The sequence below is a fragment of the Podarcis erhardii genome (genome assembly GCF_964252035.2).
Source record: "Podarcis erhardii genome assembly, chromosome: 5".
Classification (NCBI taxonomy): domain Eukaryota; kingdom Metazoa; phylum Chordata; class Lepidosauria; order Squamata; family Lacertidae; genus Podarcis; species Podarcis erhardii.
This window is the reverse complement of record NC_138509.1, coordinates 70654772-70676832: the sequence shown is the minus strand read 5'-3', so window position 1 is coordinate 70676832 and position 22061 is coordinate 70654772. Positions and strand designations below refer to the sequence as shown.

The window sequence follows — 22061 nt, the reverse complement described above, 5'->3', positions numbered from 1 at the left end:
CCTGTTGAGTTCATTGAACCTTACTCTCAGGTAAGTAAGTGTGTACAGAGTGATTTAAACCTTCATTGTGCTTTGAATTGGGCCGCTTCAATATAGTAAGAACCAACAACAGGATTGCAACCTTGCTTTATGGCACAGTGGAATATATAGGAAGCTTCCAATTAAATGTGTTTCGGAGAGGGGTAGAATCCAAAATTGCATTCTGGAGCAGGGTTCATTTGGCCTGGGGCTTCACTGCAATAGAAGGGACACTTTCATTTTATGTCTAAGTTTGGGGCATAACTTTTTACGCCCGAGCTGCCCAATTCTACGGTTCACGAGTTTGAATTTCAGTGTTCTTTTAAGGCCAATGCAGACTTTCCTCCGACCTGTGCTTTGGGCCTGTAGGCTGGGGGGGATGAGCACTTCTGGGAGCTAATTAAAGAACAGAGGTCACAACAACCCACCGGGAGATTCTCATCCACGAGCCCCAAAGGAAATAATGGAGCACTAGCAGGTCGTATTCATTTCAATGCCAGAGGGTGGGGAGTTAGGCAGGATCGCTTCCCGAAGCACTGTGTCCAAACCGGAACCATCTTAGTTTGGCTTTTAAGGGGCAGCCAAATTTGGTTCAGAGTTGGTTTTGCACAGGCAAGGTAAGGTGGCCTGGGAAGATGACTCCCTTTCATTATCTCTGCAGGATCAATTGTGATGAGCTTATGTTATACGCGCAGACAACCCCCCCCCCCGCCACACACACACACCAGGCGAATAATATAGATCTCGGCGTTGGGAGCAATGAGATGTCATTAGGGCGGAACTAATAGTAAATTAAAACAATTTTCTTTTTAAAACGGTGGGAGACAGAGAAACAATATACCGCATTTCCAGCTTTTCAGGCTCTCCGATGCAACTAAATTGCAAGTAAATCAATGGGGATTTCGTGTCACGTAAATAGTTGAGGATCAAGATGGAGGGCTGACGATTTACTTTCAAGTAAACAGCTGAGGATGGAGAGTTGACGAATCTGTTGACGAGTCTATATATGCTAGATATATAACACGCGCTCTGGTTCCATTCCTTTAACGCCCGTCTGATTTCTGCGCACTTCAGGCTGAAACGCAGGCAACAATCTATGCACTCTTACTGGGGAGTAAGTCTCATTTAATTCAACAAGACTTCCTTTCGACTAAACATCAGTAGAATCCCGGCTGCCTATTGATCTGTATCGATCGGGAATCGTAAAACAAAACAAAACAAAAAACACATTGGGAGTTCTGTTGACTCCAATAGGACTACTCTGAATCAAATCAGTTAATAATTGCTGCCATTTAGAGTTCGTATAGTGCAATCCCCCCCCCCCAAAATGTTCATAGGTGTAGTAATTACCCTGTGTGCGCGCCCATGTGGTTGAGCGGGTTAAAAAATAAAACGACATCACACCCATGGAAAGGAAGATGATTTTCCTTTAGTCACGGTGTTGACGAGGAACACGGAAATAATGTATGCGCAGTGGAGGATCACTGGGGCTTATAAACACCTAGGAGTAAGTCCCAGGTGAGTCCCTTGGCCCCCTGGGACTTACTTCTGAGTAGACATAGATAAGATTTCACTGTAAGGCTGCACTCCTATGCACACTTTATGAGGTGTAAGTCGCAGTGGAGTTACACCTCTAGGACTGTGCTATTAATTCAGCAGCTCTGAAATCAATGTTTGGCATCCACCCTGATCTTAAACGCAATTCGGTTCGATGGAAACTGCTTCCAAACAAACAATGTGCCTCAATTCAGTTCACATCTATTCACTATCCTGGCGCTTCAAGATCTGTTGCCTGGACCCTTCAAGCAATACGGTTCTCACATGTTCAGTCAGTCGCTTTCAAATGCCGTGGCAAAAACAGGAGGGCTCGAGTAAAACTTGGGAATTTTCAGAAAAGGCTAGAGGCGTGTTTTTCAAAACTTAATAAAAAGCGATCTTTGCAAACCAATGTTGCGCGCAGGTAGGTTGGAAAATTCGAAGTATTTTGTGAAGCAACAATTCTTCTACCACGGCGTATTACCCAGATCCGGTTAGTTCCCCCGACTGCCCTAGGGTGCCTGTGGAAGAACAAGGCGCAGGCACTTCCATCCTAAATGCGCTACTTGGGAGTAAAGGCCATGCTTGGATTGGGTCTGCTCTCAGGCCATGATATGTGGACGACAGCAAAAGTAACGGCAGGTTTTATTTCTTTTTCAACTTTCGTAAAAAATATATTTAGGGGCACATTTTCCTTACTTTTCCTTACCTTTCAGGGCCTGGTTAGCGCTTTGTAACGTACAAAAGTCACACATTAATACAGTGTTCTACGAATGCGTCCGTCTTAAAAGTGGCTAATAATCTGCTGTACCTTTATCTGTTTACGAATTCCGAGAATTTGGGAGCCACCGGTCGGGAGACTTTTAACTAGGAAAGCAAAATATTTTTAAGGCAATATAAACGCGCGCACCCGCGAGCGCACCCACCCATATAATAATGACTAGACTAACATTGCATTGGCTTCAGTACTTTGAAAAAACCCCCACCGTACACTGGACTCCTTTTGCACATGGACTTCTTTTAAGTTATCACTGGGGGAGGAACTGACCCGCCTTTTAAAGACTTCTACCAGCTTTTACTTTATTTTATACTTACGGGTAACTTTTCATTGTATGACTGGAAGAAAACCGGGCAAACATTGTCCGCCCCTCAGAAATTATAAAATGTATCATAAGTTGAGGAGTAGGGTGGGGAGGGACTTGAAGCCTAAAACTCATTGTTTCCTTTATTTCAAAGGGGGGAAAACCTGAACGATTCTCATCCTTTTGATTGATTAAGGTCTTGAATAACTTGAGGCTTGAGAGTGACAGTTACTGAATAGACTATTGCAAATAAAAAAAGCCCTGTGGAAAGCCGGGCTGGCACTTCAGAGTGCAAAGGAGGCGAGTTTGCTGGCACTTACTAAGTTATAAATAAAAGGACATGCACAATAGTACCTTCTTTAAAGACAGACAGTCTTTACAACACTCCTGGCGTCATATCCTGCTGTGGTCACTTCAGCTCCTAGTCAGTCTTTTCTCTCCCTCTTTCTTTTTCCTTTTTTTTTCTTTTTAAAAAAACCCTTCCCCTCCCCCAGCAGTTTAGTTTCAATGCTATAATAAATTCCTGGGAAGATCTGCTTCTTAGCAAAGTTCACTTTGGCAAACATATATAGGAATGTGCAATATATATGTGTGTGTGTATATATACAGCACACGGCTCCGTAAATATGCACAAAGACCGACTCCTACCTATCTCTCCAGTTTTTAAAAGCAAGAATCCGTTTGGGGGATCTATAAAGATTCCTGTTGCCGCCGTCGCTGTCTTGGTTTTTGTTTTGTTTTTAAAAATACGATTGCACCAAAAGCTGGGTTTCCACTCCCTCCAAATGTTGCTTTGAAAAGTTTGAAAACAGAAGGGAGGGGGTTGAGTGGGGGCTAAGTAAGAGAGAGAGAGAGAGAGAGAGAGAGAGAGAGAGAGAGAGAGAGAGTTTTGCTGGTGCCAGACACACGCCCAGGGGAATCTAGTCTGGAGTTTGAAAGGACAAAGGATAGTCTCGAGAGAAACGCTGGAGTTTCTCTGGAGTTTCCCTGCGTACAGCTGCGCATTTACAACCTCTCCGCAGAAGAAAGAAAAGGTGGCCCAGAAAGAGAGAGGCAGAGAGGCAGAGAAAGACACTGACTTCAAACCATGCAAGAAGTTGGCTACTTCCTCATTGTAATCTCTCGCACAGTGGCATTGTGCCAAGAGGAGTTGTAAAAAAAAAGGAGAAAAAAGGAAGGGACCGTCCTTCCCCCCCACCTTCTCCTCCTCCTCCTCCCTCCTCCGCCGCTTCCCTCCCCTGCTCCTCTTGCATTTTCTCCTGTCCAGCCATTCTCTGAAAGAAAAGGCACTTCATCAAGGGAAGAGAGAGGCAAATCCCGGGTCACCCTCCTAAGCCGGAGCCCTTCGATTGTCAGGAGGAGAAGAGAAAGTTGGCGCTGTCGTCCAATCAGCTCGTGTCTTCTCCAGACGGGACAGTCTCCAGGCTGGCCAATCGCGGCGCAGAGATCCTAAGGAAGCTTGGGGTGAAAGAACTAATAAATACTCCAGAGCGGAGCTTCCTTTCACTTCGTATCAACAACAGGAAGAAATCATTCCTGCCACTCAAGCCCAGTTCGTAGCAAAGTGAGCTCATCCCACGGCAGGGACCAGGCACCTCGCGGCTTCCTCGGCAGCCTTTTTCTCCGGGCAAAACTTTTCCCACCTCCTTTTCCTTGCTCACTCTCTCTTTCCCTCGCTCTCACTTTCTCTCTCGGCCACATTTTTGACTCGAGATACCACGTTTGATTGAGAAACAGACCAGGGACAACGACCCCCCTTCCCCCCTTCCCATAGTTTTATCCCTTCCCCCTTTTCTCCTTCCTCTCCTTTTTATTAATATCTTTTTTAATAACAACAACAACAACAACAACTCCTCTACTCGATTCATTCTCTGCGGATCTTTTCCCAGAGCTGATCTGCGTTTGCCCTTTCCTCTTAACCTCCGCCATACCTGGATATAATACGTTGAAAGAGAGTCAAGCTGCCTTCAAAATGACAAGTCTGGGTGGAGCTGTCCCAAGGATGATGCGACCAGCTCCCGGACAGAATTATCCTCGCAGCGGGTTCCCATTAGAAGGTAAGACCGTGGAGCAGGAAAATGGGATGTTGGGGTGGGGGTGGGGAGGAGGGGGGGGAATCTGTGGCCTGCTTTGGTGCCAATGAGGCCGAATTGGGCATGCCTGGCTGTGGACCTGAACTCCTGAGTTCGTGGAGTTGCGGAAAAGCAAGGTGATGTGCACACGCTTAAAAAGGAGCGGGTCGTGAGCAAGAGAGAAGGTTTCAGCTGCCATTGTAGGCACGCTTCCTTGGAAGTAGGTGCCAGCGAAATTAACAGGGATTCCTTTCCAAGGAGACTGGATTGGAGCATAGCCTAGTTTCAACAGCATGGAAAAGCGCAGACAGGAATGCCCCCCTCTCTCGACACACCCACGAATTATACACATTACTTTTTCGTCAACTTTTTTAAAATTTGGGGGGATGAAAGGAGAGAAGATAGGAAAAAACAGGAAGGTCACTGGAGAAGGCAGAGGCAGCGCAGATTCCAAACGAGTTTATTTCCCTCTTTGCTTTTCATGTCAGTTTCACTTGGAGGGTGGAATTGTCACCTGGCTGGGCGATGGTAAGCGTTGTAGGTGAGCGAGTCACTAAACCTGGTCGCAGTGTCAGAGCAGGAGGACACCCCAAATTTCTAACTCCGCCAGAAACTCCCTTGCGTAAGGGAAGTTTACAGGACTTTCGTCCGGCTTTGCCTTGCTTCCTTTACAAGCACAAGCCGGTAATGCCACCACAAAACTAGCAATTCCAACGACTACTGTTTAGGGACAGTAATAGGTAGAAAAACGCCTTAAGTGCTGTCAAGCAACTCAGCTCAAACTCTCACTTTCGTGCATGTGGGCACACACCCGCGCAACACACAGCAGGCTTCGTGTGGACCTTCTCAATTTGTCCAAAACATGTCAAGAAACTCCCTTCCATTAATTGAATCTTAAGAGCTTTCCAACTAGGATTTCATTATTAAATGTGAAGGACTTTTCTGTTCCCTCTTGCAAGAGAGACTAAAAACAGGTGGGATATTTTCCTAGCCTGTTGATTTTCGCATAATCAGCTCAGACAGGACCCAAGGAAGTTGGCAACTCTTCTGCGAGTTTATGAAAACGTTAAAGATGGTTAAAGCAAGCGATGAATGATTACTGTACAAATTGTTTCAGGGCGAAACGAGTCAGTGTGATCTGGAGAAGGGATGCACAAACAGGTGGGCAAGAAAGCGAACTAATCGGAAACAAGCAAACAAATAAACAAAACACCAAACGTCTTTCGAAATCGGGTTTTCGTGTGACTCTTAATATTAACATTTCTATTCCTCTCCCAAATGCATGGTACCTACCATTTCCCTTCCAAAACTGCCCCGACATATGAAACGCAAACAGTATAAGTAAATATTAAAGTTGTGTGTGGGGGGGGGTTATTTTAGAAAAAGTCTGTGTTTATTCAAAATGGGGCAGATTGTCACATTCTAGCAGACTTCAGGAGACCCGTGGTCAAATGTCTACGATGCTTAGATTCTTCCTACAGTGAGAAGCAGGAGCACCAGTTGCAGAAAAGTTGCCGTTACTTATATTTACCCTCTTTTCTGGATCTTTTTGAATTATAAATTGCTCCTTTTGAGGGGGGGGATTGGGGATACTCCGATTACTTAGAGCACTTGTCAACACTGTATGTTTTCCTTCCGAGGAAAAGAAAGAGCGATTTAAAAGAAGGAAAATACCTGCGGTAGCCAAAGACTTCCAAACGCCAACCGCGGCTTGTCTTAGGGAGTTTTCAACCTAGGAATAAATATTTATTGAGCTGATACCCAAAGCACTTTTTCTCGGAAGAAAATTCAGTGGAAGCCGACCGAGAATAAATATAACCTTCCCGGTTCGGTTTTTAAAACAGTTCAAAATGCCCACTTCGCCCAGAACTATATATCTCTTACAGCTATAAGAAAGTCCACAGTTTTGCCACTGCTTAGCCTCTGTTTGCTACGACGGAGACAGCAAACCGTATCAGGGAATAACTAACCCGTTTGGTAAACAATCCTGAACACGTGCGCGAAAAGTTCCAAGCGAAAGTGTTTCAGGATCCGTGTGCCAGGCTCAAACGATGCCACCAATCGCAAGGGAGAGGGGAAGCTGCCTGGAACGCGTGTCTCTGTGTATCGTGTGTAACTGTCGCTGTACCTTGCGTGTACGTGAGGTAGGCCGCTCAGATACCGAAGGAGCCCTCTCTTCTTTGTCCCCCTTCTGTCCAGTATCGACTCCGCTAGGCCAAGGCCGAGTCAACCAGCTCGGGGGCGTCTTCATCAACGGCCGGCCTCTGCCCAACCACATCCGCCACAAGATCGTGGAGATGGCTCACCACGGGATCAGGCCGTGCGTCATCTCTCGCCAGCTGCGAGTCTCGCACGGCTGTGTCTCCAAGATCCTCTGCAGGTACCAGGAGACCGGCTCCATCCGGCCGGGGGCAATCGGAGGCAGCAAACCCAAGGTGAGGAAGGCGCAGCGCCGCCGGATCAGGCGAGGGGGGCGGGAATTGACCGGGCAGCTTCGGGCCGCGGACCTGAAGAACTCAGTTGCGCTTTTATTCAGAATCTGGTCAATCCAAAGGCCTACAAAATGGGTGCATCACCCTCTCCGTCCCTTCCAGTGCATGCTCCCGGGCGCTTGGGATCTGGTAGCAAGACATCCGGATTGGGATCATATGGAATAAGAAAGGACTGGGTGGTTCTGTTAATTAAGGGAGGCGGAGGACAGACGTGCAGAACTTCAGCTCTAAAGTTCCAACCAGTTCTGAACTCCTTGGCCAGCGCGCAGGTCCCCGCAGGTCCACGTTGGTGCACTTTCTTCGCGATCCTGACATCGCTGTGTCTGGGATTTGCAGCGCCGACTGCTCGCTGCTTCAAACGGGCCTGGCAGAGCTCAGGAGCGCTAGGCTCTGAACGCAACGCATTCCTTTTTTCTTTCTCTCCTCGTTGGAACGTTCTCGGTTTTCCTTACACCCCTTTACAACCACCCTAGCCTTGCGGAGATACAGATCCCAACCCCCTTCTAGCGCGTGCATATTGCTGCACACTCACCCAGCCACCCTCAAGAAGCATGCGCCGTTTTTTCTAAGTAGGATCTATAAAAGTAAACTCTGCACTACTCCAACTCTCTCCTGGCCAAAGCAACTTTCAGAAAGACAGTTGTTAGACCTTGCGGATCCCTCGAAGCAGTGTCGGGTAATGGGGGGAGGGGAAGGGGACTATAGCCCAGAACCGGGATCAGCGCGCTGAGACGCTAGCGAAGGCTGGGATCCTAAGCGACTTTCCTTAACCAGGGCAGGAATCCGCGAGGCTGATAATGGCCTTGGGACAAGTGTGCCAATAAACGCGGAGGTCTAATTGATTTTGGATCACACCACTAACGAGAGTGGACTGTATCCAAGAGAAACTTGAATTTCAGTAATTTACCTTTCCATCTACCCGTCTCTGTCGTCCAACTTCTGCTACAAACGTTGCATTCTCATCTCACCCCTAAATATACTTCCTCCTCCCTCTCTGGAAACTAATTATCACTGAATTCAATGTAATCCGGGTAAATGAATTTTGGAGCCAAGCGCTTTATTCCTTCCTTAGCCTTCTTCCTCCGAGGTGCACTGCGCAGTCTAGCGTATAAATTACTAGTTTCCCAAACTGTTTACATACAAACGTTAAGAGGTCAGAAAGATACTAAATCGAACAGTCACGTCCCCGCTTCCAGTCTGATTTTAATGTTAATAAAAGTTTGTCTGAGAAACCATTTCCCAACTTTGAATAAATTTATTCTGACACTGGGTTTTGTTTTTTGCCCCGTCCTCGCCATTCCCTCCCCATCCTCATCTTAAATGGCAAAGGAACAGATAGGTTTGAAACCTCAACGCGAATACACAGCATTTTAGGGTGTTTATTTTGTGTGTATTTATATTTCTATACATAAAATTAAAAGTAATCTTATTTCATCTTTCCACAGAAGGGTATATTAATTTCCGCTTAATTAAAGGCTTCATGCATGCAGCAAATTTTCGTGGATCTTTAGAAATAGGACGTTGGCTGCAGCAGCACCTCTTTTATGTTTTCCGGGATTTGGCTGTTTTTGCTTGGCAAAAGTTTCTATGAACTTTCAGGACTTTTATTTAAATGATGTTTTGTTCTAATCATAAAGTGAATGGGATCCCCCCCACCTCCCCGTCTGTCTCCCTCTTCTCCCTTGTTGGCATTTCATTTTTACACCCCGATACATTACTTTGAAAGGAGTCCTATTCGATTCCGATCGACCTTGATTGCCAACCTGCGGCTTTAGGAAGCTACCGGAGGGTTTCCTGTCTAATTCTGCTCTGAATCCTTTTGCAAGCCTGTTTCGTGTCACACAGAAGACAGCGTTTCTTGGGCTCTCAATTTTCTGTTTCAAACGTGAGACCTGATTCTTTAGCCCCCCCCCCCCCCCCATGATCAGTTCCTTTTATGGGAAGTGCTGCTAATTTTAAAAGCCCATGTTCGAGTCATTTCACATCTTTGCTTCAGCTGTTTTCTGTCAAATTGGCACCCCAGGGTCTGCAAAGCCGAGGAGATGAAGGATTTGTTCAGGAAGTATCCGGGATTGGTCCTGACTTTCAGCAGCATCAGTCTGAAGGGATTCCACCCCTAGGCTGAGCCCTCGATGTTCATTCATCCTCGTGGGGCGCCGGGTTCTGCTCCCCACCCCCGCTTTCTTTCCCATCTCTCTCCCCGCAAAGCGTCCCAACTTTTGTTCCTTTCTGGGTCGTTTCTATTAAAGCAGGTGACGACGCCGGATGTCGAGAAGAAGATCGAGGAATATAAACGAGACAACGCGGGCATGTTCAGCTGGGAGATCCGGGACAAGCTGCTGAAGGACGGCGTGTGCGACAGAAACACAGTGCCTTCAGGTAAGTCCGAAGGAGACGCATTCAAAATGCTTTTGGGGTTCACCAGCTCCCGGATCCTGCACCCACTTAAGCCGATTGCACAGATCGACGACGTCTGGCATGGCAGGAAAGGGCTCAACCGCAGAGCATCTGCTTGGCACCCCCAAGGAAGGGTTGAGAGCCTCTGCCGGCCAGTGTAGACCATACTGAGCTACCAATGGTCTGCCTAAGGCGATCCATCTTCCTAAAATATATTGATAGGGAAGTTGATTCAGTTGATTCTGGTACACCAGCTCCCAGGTAAGTGTGCGGAAGGTGACATCGAAATTAGGGGAACGCCTCTAAGGAAAGAGGCTAGTGCCCTCGAAAACTTCGCTGGAATTGTCAACCCAGCCTTACAGCCAGTCGTTTTTACAGCTCGATCCTAAGCGGCTTTACTCTCAAGGAAGCCGCACTTAATTCAGTGGACAACAAGTCTAAGAAAGGCCGGAGCTTTCACTCCCATGGATTTCATTGGAACTTTCCCCCACCCAATAGCACAATTAAAGATGCAGGCCGGATCGAGGTCGGTTTAAAGTTAAACACCATATATATATAATTGTTTTAGAAGCTCGCTCTGCCTTCCTCCCCCCAACCCCCCGCCCTGAGTTCCCATAAGAGACATCAAACGACGCTGCTCTCGACAGACTGCAGGCTTTCACGGGCCCTGTGGGGCCTTGCGCGACTTGCTGGATGAGTGTCTATGATCTGGCTTTATCTTATAGGCACTGGATGAAAGAAACCGAGGGAAAGAGATCGCGTAGCGTTGGGAAAAAGGCTGCGAGCCGGGCTAGGTAGTGGGACGTAGTAAAAGAAGACAAGCAATCTTCGTGGCTTGTCATTTCCTTGAGTTCTCATAAATCCGGGTGATCCGATTAACCACCATTGAAGCACATGTAGCGTCGAAGCATCGGGCTGGGAAGGTTTGTTTTTAATTAACATCCTAGAGCATCGCTTTCCGCTTCTCTCTCTCTCTCTCTCTCTCTCTCTCTCTCTCTCTCTCTCTCTCTCTCTCTCTCTCATTCCTTTCCTCCCAGAGCAACAATCCTGGGACCCGAATATTTAGCAGGCCTGGGATTGGAAAAAATAAATCCCGTATTTTTTTTTTTAAATGGCACAATGTATAAGAAGCACGAGGACATTCTTTATTTTTTATTTATTTTGCTCATTGGGAATAGAAAGGGGCTTTTGCAAACGGTGCGACGCGATTGTGCCGTCTCGTTTTCCACTCGCGCATCCTCTGAGAAAGAAAGGGGGAGGGGGAATCACTCTTCCTCGGAAGAATTCCAGAACTAGTCTATCGAGGCGTTTCGCGCTGAACCGTCGCAAGAAGTGGATTGTAAGGTATCTTAGATCAGGAAGCGGAGGCGGGGAGTAGGTGGGCGAGAAGGCCGTGGGAACGTGGAAGGACTGATTGGTGGTGGCCCCGACATAGTCAAGACTTGGAAGGAATTAGTTCTTTGATGGTTCCAGCGCGGTGCGCTGAGTTAAAATATCCAACTTTCCTTCCCCAGGCAAGTTCATGCTTATAGCAAAAAGAAAGGAATTTAATAGCCTGATCCGCAACCAGTTTTGGGAAGCGAAAGTTTTGGATTTGAACTCAAGTACACCCCAGAACCTTTACAAAGTTCCATTGAGATCGATGGGAGTGAAAATCCATGGGAGGAGAAGGACTTTCACTCCACCCAGCCAGATGCACCCGAAGCCCGTAGGGTTAATACATATATTCTGCTCGCTGCTGTTTTGCAACAAAGGTTGAACCTAACTCGAAATGGCTTCGACGTGAGGCTGCATTTCTATGCACTCTTTTTTGGGGTGGGGGTTAAGCCCTAATGAACACTTACTTCCAAGTAAACTTGCAGAGGAATGGGCTGCAAAGCTTCCAGAGCTCCAAGATCCGGATCCTTCGCAAGTTTATTCGGAAGTCAATCTGCACTGCGCATTCAGAGGTGTGCTCAGTGTGGCTCCTCTCAAGGCAGTGTTCATACAATTACAACCTTTTACATTATGATGATTATTTTTTAATGTAGGGTACCAACCTCTCTTTAAATCTTTCGTTTAGTTGGATTGCAGATCCTGATTTCCTCGCGCTTCAGCTATTGATCTTATTAATGCTTTTAAATGCGCACGGGGTCTTTCCTATTTATTTCTTCGTTTGTTTGTCTTGGGGGTGGGTGGGAAGAATTATACATTCACTCCTTCAGTTTTTTAAAAAATTATATGTCAAGACTGTTTACAACAGAATCGTAAAAATGCAATAAACGGCCGAGCAGTCCTAATCCTTTAAGCTACAAATCAGAAGGAGCGCTAAACTTTTCTGTGATGAGCAAGGGATCCGAAAGGATTCGCCCCGAGACTGCCAAACGCCACTAGTCCCGAAGGAGGTTCATTGCCAACCCCTCAGCACATAAGCAAAGGATGCTCTCTATAGTTAGTTGCAGCTGCTGCCGCCTCCATCCAGCTTCTGCCTTCAGTTCTATTTCCCCCTCTTTCCCCAAGTGAGCTCCATCAGCCGTATTCTGAGAAGCAAATTTGGGAAGGGAGAAGAAGAAGAAGCCGAGCTGGAGAGGAAGGAAGTGGAGGAGAGCGAGAAGAAAGCCAAGCACAGCATCGACGGCATCCTCAGCGAACGAGGTAAAGGGCGGCCGGCTTCTTCTTCTTCTTTGAGGGGACCGAGGCGCCGTTAGAGAGTGCAAAGATGATTGACCGGGTCTATAGCTTTATGGGACAGAGGAAGGTGTAGAAAGGCCGGACTCTTTGGCTAGGGGAGCCGTCGAGCATGTTGATCGAAGGGGGATGTTGGGGGGCGTCGAAAGGGTAGTACTGGCTGCTCCGTTTCCATTTAGGAGAATTTCCGGGAGAGACACTTCGGTGCTGTTTGGCTTTGGAGGGGAGGGTTGGAAATGGGCTTACCAAGTGTCGTTCGCGATTGTGAAAAGAGGACCCTCTAAGGGTGAGACTTTTGGGCGGCAGCAATAGGTAGATTCAAGAAAGAGAGAACCACGAACAGGTCCCTAGCTCCCTAGCCTCTGAAAGCTTTCCTGGTTGAAGAGAAGTTGGTTGAGATGACTGCTCTCCTTGTCAGCCTATCTATTGAAGGTGCATGTCAGTTTCTGCGAGATATTGCGACTCTGTCGGCCAACAAGTGGTGCAGTTGGGTAAATTTTGATTCTGGGACTTAAGGGCCTTCGTCACTCCGGCACTTACTTACTTAAAAACATGGTGAGCGTTTCCCCTGTCTACTAGCTCATTCCACTGTGCGGGGCCCCTGGACGTCTCCCCCAAAGTCCCACCCTGGCGGTACAACTGTCCTAAATAGGTGTATTTGGGAGTTTTGCAGGATGGAATTATGTATATAGGTTTAGGCCTTGCGTTTAGACAGACTCTAGTCTCGGCCTAACTGTATTTATGCTACCTTTTGTCTGGGAGTCGCAGTACTATCTTTGGCGAGATCTCCGTCAGGAAGAGGACATCCCCACCGAGGGAACGTGTCTTCCGCGGTTCCAACAGTACAGACAATGATACTTTTTGTACTCCTCTTGTCCTTTTCTTGTGTCTGGCGCCTGACACAGGCAGAAATGAAAGCAGGTAGAGATTCTTCCTAGGCTGGAGAAAGAGCAGGGATCAAAGCTTTACTTCTGTGTGAGGCGGCTGCCCAAGGCACAGGAGCAGGGCCGGGAAGAAAGGTGGCAACCTGATCTAGTCAGCCTGTAACCTGCGGCCGGGTTTCCCCCTTCAAATGTAAACACATCGACTGCAACTCATTTTGATATTTTACGTCTGCTTGAAGTCCCACACCCATTCGGCGCGTTCAAAATCTCGGGCTGATATCTTGAGCACAGTTGCCCAGGGGAAAGCACCCGATGAACTCAATGGGACTTACTTCTGAAGAAACAGGGAGTGGGGATCAGGCCCTAAATGCTACTTGTCAGACAAAAAAAGAAACAGTCCCATCCTTTCCGATGGCACGGCTTCCAAATTGGTGTCCTTGCAGCTTGCTTGCTTGCCTGTTTGCTTGCTTGCTTGGAAGCAAGTCCGCTGATTTCCGTCGAGCTTCCGTCTGCATCCAGGGTCGTCGCCTGCTCTTTAACCGAAGTAAGAGAGCTCAAGAAGTAAGAGAGCTCATGGGCGTAGCCAGGATTTTTTTTGGGGGGGCAGGCATTATGGGGGAGGCAGAGCCGAGTTATCTGTGATGCAATTGGTCAGTTAGTTAACTATTTTTTATTTATTTACTTGATTTAGGGGGGCAACTGCCTCCCTGCCCCCCCCCCCACGCCCGTGGCTCAGGGAAGAGTTATTATTCTCCGGCTCATCCGTGTTAGGCTAGGATGGGACGGAAAGATGACAGTCTGTCTGACCCTGAGTGAGATTTGCCCTCGTCTCTCGTCTTCTCTATCCCGGTTGCTAGGAAGTCGATTTTGCTGGGCTCTGTTGCAAATTAACCCGCTCGCTTTGAACTAACTTATCTGAAAACGTCGGGATGCGCGCTTTTTGCGCTGCAGAACCGGCCTGGCAATGTGTTTTAAAGCAGGAATGCGGCTGCGTTGTAGGCCTCCCGGTTCTAGCAACGTTTACGCACAAGGAAGTAACAGTGCGCTCCTATCCAGGTTTACTCAGAAGAAAGTCCCCCGGCGTTCGACAGGGCTTTACTCCCTAGTAAGTGCGCCTGGGATTGCAGCCCAAGGGAGTCCCACGGAATCCCGGGGGCGCTTTATTTCCAAGCTGGAGCGCTGAGCCAGTGGCGTAGCGTGGGTTGTCAGCACCCGGGGCAAGGCAAGTAATTTGCACCCCCTAACCCGTGGATTTGCGCCCCCTAACCCTAACCCCCAGATGTTGCGCCCGGTGCGGCCGGCCCCCCCTGCACCCCCCACGCTACGCCACTGCGCTGAGCATCTCTGCCAGAGGGACAGCGCGATCCTGCGCCCAGGAAGCAAGGAAGCAAGCGAGCAAGATTGAATTTAGCGGGTGAACAGGCATAGGAAAGCTTTTCTCTAAAATTTGGAACAGGCATGAATGGACGGAACCGGAGGTTACTACTACAACAACAAAGTTATCGGCATGTGTGGGTTATGGAATGGGCTGCCAGAAACGCTCGATTCAATTCTGTGTATTTCTGGGTAAGCCGAAGAAAAAGAGAGAGAGGGAGAGAGAGAGAGAGAGAGAGGGGACACCCAGTTGTGTGATTTCCATGGTCTCTAAACTGCTCAGTTGGAGAGTTCTAGTCTCTTATTCACTTTAATTTCATGTTATTAAACAACTTGCGATCTCGACCCAGAAGTGGGAAGAGTTCTGAGTCTGATGTTCCGATCAGCAAGCGTGCGTGTGAAATCTAGAAGCAGATAAGGCTGCACGTCCAAAACCTCTTTCCCCTCCCCCACAAAGCAAGGCTCCCTCCCCCGCCTTTTAAATCTCACAGTATTCAATTGGCGTTATTTATGAAGAGTTCGCAATCTGGGGGGAAAGAGGCTCCCAGTAGGGGTAGGGGGGGGGGAAGAGGAGGTTCGTTGTCTGAACTTGTTGTGAAAAGCTAGTTGCTCAATCGTGTGGCCAGAGCCGTTTAGTCCCTTCCCCCCTGTGTCCTTAAATCTGAACAGTATTTTGGGTTAGTCAAGCTGAAGTCATTAAATAAAAAGGGACAGGGGAGGGAAGGGGGGGGAGGAGGAGGGAGAGAAGTCCTTGAGAGAAGGTCGCGATCCTGCCCGTCTCCTCCCCGGGCTTCATGTCAAAGGAGAGATCCTGCCCGTTAAAGTAGGATAGTAGCGTGCATAAGCCATCTTTACTACTATTGTAGTGGGCTTTGCTTACTTTGAAGTAAAAATAAATAGGCTTGAGATGGCAGGAACGCAGGAAGATACCAGATCTATATATCAATATCTATATGCTGCTCTCCTCCCAAGGCTACCTGGGTTGTTGATTTATAGAACCAAGTTTTATTCTAGCAACAGAGGGAAGAAAGCAAAAGAATAAAGAGAGATTTTTTTGAAAAAAAAAGGAACTCTCTCTCTCTCTGTACACACATGCGCGTGCACATACACATTTAATGTGAAAAACAAACCATAGCTAGATTAATACACAGTCTGGGGCTATGATTCTATTTTGAACCTCTGCTGTGTATGCTTAGTCTGTTGCAAATCCTGCTTCAGTAAGACATACTACACATAGAAAGATTGCAGCTTTGCATTAACACAGTAACAGCAGTCAATGGAGCTGACTTCCAAGTAAGTGCATTTTGGATCAGGGTGCAAGATAGATTTCCATTTGCTTCAGTAGGGTTCTTCTTCCCCACCCCCAAATTTAGAGTCTGTTGCAGTTGCCATCTAAAGGAGGGGAGGATCCTTAATCCACTTCTCTACAGGTTGTCTGTTGTTGATGTTGGAGCTGGTTTTCCAGGACCTTATGGCTTGAGTCGGCAGACGGGGCTGTTGCCAGTGCCGGGATGACTTGTTGTTCGAGGTTCCCCTCGCACTCCTCCTCCAAAGCTTGCCCCTTGCACATCCACCGTAGGCCCTGGAGAACAGGAGACAAAAAGTACCAAATGAGCTGGTCAAACATTTGTACAACTTTTCCAGCTTTTACAAAGAAGGCCTTCTATACACAATCTACACTTGGAGATGAACTTGGAAAACAAAGAGGGGAGAGTCCATTGAAACTCGCACTTTAGCTCTGGCCAGACAAAGGTTCAGCTCGCAGCAGCTTGATGTGGACAAAAGAAGGCAACCTTTTTATAATTCAAGGAGAAAAGAAGAGAAAACAGGCCCTACAATAGGGCCAGAAAAGACATTATGGGCTTGCAATGAGGGATGAATTATTCAATGAGCCCCAATAGCCAATGCTCTGAGGAGTTTTATGGACTCTCCACCGTGGAAAAAGTGGCTATTTTCACCTACAAAATGTCTCTAGCCTTTCTAGACGGCTAGAGATGCCGACAGCCATTCAGGAAGGACAACTGAAACCATTCTTTAAGACTATAGCATCCCTCCACATTGTAAAAAGAGAGGGGAGGGGGAGGTGACACCCTCAAGCCTACTAGAGATTTAAGGAGAGCTGCATCTTCACAGTGTTCAAATGTATATGTCAAGAAAGAGAGGCACAAATGGAGAAAAACAATGCCGGCAGGTTCATGGGTTTATTTTTTTATTTTTGTTAAGGCAGATTGGTCACTGAACAGGAGGCCTCTGCACTGAATGTAGATTTCTACTCTCTTAAATCTTAGCAGCAGAATAAAATGTGGGGTGAAGAAAGGATGGCTAGGGAAGAAATAGCTAATGTTAATGGCCAACACATTTTTATTAATGATAAGGCCTGTTTTCATTGCGTTGTGCTCAGTCATGAGCTCATTTATTTGAAAATGAACCTTGTTGATTTAAAATTTAGGTAAGGATGTTTGGATGGAGATGTCTTGGTTCTGGGCTAAGTCATGGTGCCAAACCTCAAGAACACCGAATAACTGTTATTTATTTTATTCAGTCCTTAACAAAATGCATTTCAGATCATTTTTGGCATTTCAGAACACACATTCCCCAAAATGGAGGCACTCCAAGTGACAAACAGTTTTTTGTTTTGAATTGAATCAGGAAGTTTAATCATAAACATATTTGCAAAGGCTATCGGAAGTCTTGCTATTTGTTCCTTCAATATCTGTGAAATAAATGGATTTTTTTTGTCAGAGCAAAACTTAAAGGATAATCATTTTTTGTTTCTTTTAGTTCTAAATGTGTCTTTAGTAAGCTGATAACTACTGCAACTAATAACAGTGAGAAAAATGGAATATGGGTAATTTTCTGAGCCTCAAGAAATGGAGATTTATTGTTGCCATTATTTAGTATTGATGGCTGTTTCTAAATGCTCAAAAGAATTTGTATCAGTGAATTTGTTTTGAAAACATTATGTATGAAATGAATCTTTAAGACACTTGCTCACTGCACAACATGTTTGTGCAGAAGTAATTATTATTGAGTTGGAGCTCAGATAACCTTAAAAACTGCATCATAAGCTTTCTTTTAGATTTCCTTTATGAAGGCATTGGTTTATGACTGGTCTTGCTCTTGGTTCTGTGTTGGAAACTTTAGAATTATGAACAGAAACTTCTGTGGTAGAAACTCCAGGGTTATGAATGGTGCAATGACCTCTCATGAAATGTTTGTCCAGCGACCTCTATGAAATGTAGGCTTCACAAATTTCAGAAAGAACTGGCTTTCTGCATCTCCAACCTGTTTTTTTTTAAAAAAAACAAAAAACAAAAACAAAACAAAACAAAAACAGTTCTGGGGAAATGTAGAGAACTTTGCATAATTCACAGCTCAGTCTTTCACTATAACTTTGTTCTTAGACATGTTGACATCTAGGGATGAGATGAGTTAAGACAGAAATTGATTACATATTTTTCTTGAAATTTTAAAACAGTATTGTACTCTTCAGTGCTGGATGTGGTTGAAATATTTTACTAGCACACTAAGAGATTTTGCTGTACACTGGTACTTATTATTCAATCCCATCTTTAATCTTGAAGGAAGAAGGTATTTGTTAATGTAAGCAGCTGCTAATTTGGGAAAGATTCCTATGATTATGAGTGATTTAAGAAGAATAAATAACAACGCCCCTTCCCAGAAAGCCAGTTCGTTCTAGTGGAGCTGTGACATTTGCTGTGTTGCTGGATGCAGGAAACTCAGGCTCAAATCTCTGATTTTCCAGTTTGGGCATTACTTTGCATATCCCATCTTGTAGGGTTTTTATGCAGGTAAAATAAAAAACCAACAGGACAGATTTCAATTTTTTTTCAAAATACAAGTATTCAGATACTCACAGCAAAGTGGACCAGATTATCTGATTATGTGTGAGCCTTCCTAGCTACATTTTAAAAAATGCACACTAGTTGTTGTTGTTAAAGTTTCTGTAGCACCCATAAACAGGGCAGATTACATTATAAAAAATACAAAAGTACATAACATAGTAACAAAGAAAGCAATAACACCCCCCCCCAGTTTAAAGTGCCATAGATTGTTTAATTAGCCACAGGCCGGAGAGAAGAGGAATGTTTTTTTTCTGGTGCCTAAAGATATGTAATAAAGATGCCATGTAGGCCTTCCTGGGGAGAGCATTCCACAAGTGGGGAGCCACCACAGAAAAGGCCTGTTCTTGTGTTGCCACCCTCCGGATCTTTTGCAGAGGAAGCACACGAAGAAGGGCCTCAGACAATGATCCCAGGGTAGTTGCCTGTGTGTTAAAAATAACATTTATTGTGCCCAATTGGACCATCTCATATATAGTTCTAGAACAGGAATGACTGCTCTTATTGGACCTGAGGACCACCTTCACCTTTGCCAAACCCTCCCTTCGAGGGCCACATGTCAGCATTAGGTGTTGCCACCTCCAGTCTGCACACACAACACTGGGAACCCACATTGTGGACACACACAGTAGAAACACATACACAGTCTCAGATATTCCCTCTGCAGCTGAGGTTTAAACCTCTTCACTTAGTGCAGCACAGTCACAACTTTAATTTATTTTCTTTTTGCCAAACATCAATGGGTTCTCGGGGGGCAAGAGGAAAATAAGTTGCTTGAGGGGTTGAATCAGGCCTGTGGACGAGGTTCTCTCCCCACCCCTTCACCAACCTGTTATAAGGATCCCTGTTCACGAATCGTGTTCTATGGATAACAGTCCTGCCTCCATCCCATGATTTGTGTTTCATCGACCTTGCAGTTGAAAGTCTACCCAGTGACTTTTGGTTGTGCTTTCTATAATGGTCTCCTAAAGAAAAATAGCTCTGTGGTATTCTTGGTTGAAATTCTTGCTTTTTTGAAACTCATTCCATAAATTCTATTTCCTGTAGTTACAGTGTATGAATGCATTTTGTTCCTTGGAGGGTTGCAATATTTCTTGTGGCAGCATCTAAAATTAGATTTCAGTGTCTTCAAACTAATGCTATTGATTGTGAAGGATATGACTAAGATGCCTTAACTAATTATTTGTGTGGACCAGTGTATAGTCTCTTTTTTTTAAGCATATATATATTTTTTGGAGTGTTATCACTTTTGGCAAAACAACAAAGTTCTGCTTGATTTCGAGTCAGTTTCTTTAGGGTCTCCATTTGAGACTGCTGCTTATTGGAAGGCCTATCCCATCCCTCTAAACCAGCCGTCCTTAACATACTGCCTTCCAGATGTTTTGGATAACCCACTAGGGTGATGGGAGTTGTGGTCCAAAGCATCTGGAAGGCAGCAATCTGGGGACGGCCCCTCCAGCCTTAGTTCAGGGTGCCAACAGCTTGCAAGGTTTACCCTTGTCTCTGGTTCTGCATGTATTGGGAGGGAGGGTATGTATACCGGCAATCTACTGGAAGACAAGGCAATTGAATATCTAAGATGGGCAGCCCCCAGCTCCCATCCCATGGGCAGCCCCCAACTCCCAGTGAAATGTGAGTCACTGGACATGCACGTATGTGAAGTTCCTTTTCAGCAATAATACATGGCTTCATTTCAAATGGCCATACCGTTTGCAGGCCTGGGATCAATCATGTAGATATTTCCTGCCCACTCATTGCTCTTGGCTGGGTAAGGATTGGTGTGGGAGGAACCCCTGCTATAGAAATGTGAAGTGAGTCTCAAATAAGTGGCTGCCATGCTGGTGTTGGTACTGCAAGAAGGGCACCTGTATCAGGACTGGAAACCTGCTTGTCTGAGTCCAGAGTGGTTACGAAGAACACTTCAATGCAGCACATATTGTAGGCATGGATGGGGAAGACTCCTGAAGATGTCGCTGTGAATTGGTTTACTGCTCATGCATTTCTTTCTGCACCTCTGTAATACATTGTGAACCTGCACATTGTAAACAGATCACCCCTAAGATCCCAAAATACATTGCAATAAGTTTCTAGTGCCCTGCCCCCAAATTTACCACTGTTAGAAAAGGGATGGGGGGGGGCGGATCAGCATCACTGCCGCCTATGACAAACAATTATGGAGAGTTGCACCATACTAGAATCTGCAACCACGGGCACATATGGTGGTGCATTTGAGGGGCACATTGATAGTCTTCTTGCGATTGCTACGAGTCTCTAAAGAAATAAAGTAGACGAGAAGCCTTTGTGTTGACCTGAGAAGCATTCAGTGACACATGGTGGTGTTTTTTTAAAATGAATAATTACTTGACCATGTATTGTTCTGGCTTACCTGTGGATATCTCCCTTGTCTGTTTCCAAGTTTGGGAAATGATGTGGTTTTAGCCTGGAATGGAAGCTCTGGTCAAGTGAAAAGGAGATAGACAACCATCCTCTCTAGGCCTTCTCCCGGTTTCTTCTGAAGCATGTGCTCGGGAGACATTGCTGTTTCTTTTACTGCTGCGCTCCTGCTCAGCGCTTGAATGGCACTCTCTGTTCTCTGACCCAGTGGAATTGGCCTGCAGGCATGGTCACAATGAATTGTTCCCTAGTCATGTGCACTATTCCAAAGAGCTCTACTCATCCCAACCCTCTACCCTTGGCTTCAGTGAGAGAGCAATTCAGGCAGGAGCAGACTAAATTGCCTCCTTTCTTTCTCTCTTACTTTCATCTCGGCCAAGCCCTCCCTCCCTTCTCTTTATTTCTTCTTTGCCCGAGGCACACATTAGTGCAATTTCTTCAGCCACTGCTATTTTGAAGGGGTGTGTGTGTTGTGGAGTGGAGGGTTCTTTCTTTCTTTTTGAGAGAGAGAGAGAGAAAAAAAAGATGCGGACACAAAAGGCCCGCTCAATAACTAAAAAGCTGAGACCAATGCGGCTTCTCTAGCTGGGTGATGCTTTTCCTGTTTGTGAGTTTGGGGAAACATTTTTTGCTTTGTGCTCTAATAGAACCAGAGGACAGATGCTGACTGTAAATGGGACACGCGACAACCGGCCTCTAGCTTAAATATTTTGAAGCAGCATTACAATTACTGACTTGATACGCCAACTTTGAAGTGGTTGCACATGATCTAAGAGACTGTTGGGCCTCTATGGATGATCAGATGTTTAGGGTTTTGTTGCTAGGCATGGGTTTTTAAGGATATTTTTTGGCTCATTAAAGCATATAAAGCATATATTTTGCAATGACTAGTCAAAGCGGAGATAACGTTGTCACTTCTAGATCCCAGGCTGTCATTAATCATTTTCTTTATTATCACAGAAGAGCTTACTGGTCCTGAATGGGGGAACAGATCATTTTCATTTTCTACTACTACCTCTTTAAGGATTGTTTCATGTGTACTCCATTCAAGTGGCAGAAATCATCAAGTGACAAGCTATGTGTGCCATAATTGTGTGAAGATGTGGTGGCATCAGGGAAAAAAAGAAAGAGGGGAAGCATATTTCTAGGTGGGAGAGTTGTGTCCCACATGCTAAGACCGCAGAAAGAAAAATAACAGTATTTGCTAATGACAGGAGTCCAGAAATAGGGGAGAAGTGGGGAATTGTTGGTGTGTTGGTGTGTTTGTCCTTCTGCAAATATG

The 22061-nt window shown here is 45.9% G+C and overlaps 1 protein-coding gene across 3 annotated transcripts in view; it reads left to right on the top strand.

Moving 5' to 3' along the window:
- Nucleotides 1-3920: 3920 nt before the first annotated feature.
- PAX3 (paired box 3) overlaps nt 3921-22061 on the top strand; it is a 106758-nt gene continuing 88617 nt past the window's right edge. The window contains exons 1-4 of one of the 3 annotated variants that reach the window (XM_081861594.1): nt 3927-4693; nt 6908-7143; nt 9453-9579; nt 12097-12231. In XM_081861594.1, coding sequence (XP_081717720.1) covers nt 4609-4693; nt 6908-7143; nt 9453-9579; nt 12097-12231 — 583 coding nt within the window. In that variant the 5' untranslated portion in view covers nt 3927-4608. Of the gene's footprint in view, nt 4694-6907; nt 7144-9449; nt 9580-12096; nt 12232-22061 lie in introns of all 3 variants that reach the window. The other 2 variants (XM_081861593.1, XM_081861595.1) reach the window with 2 other exon arrangements.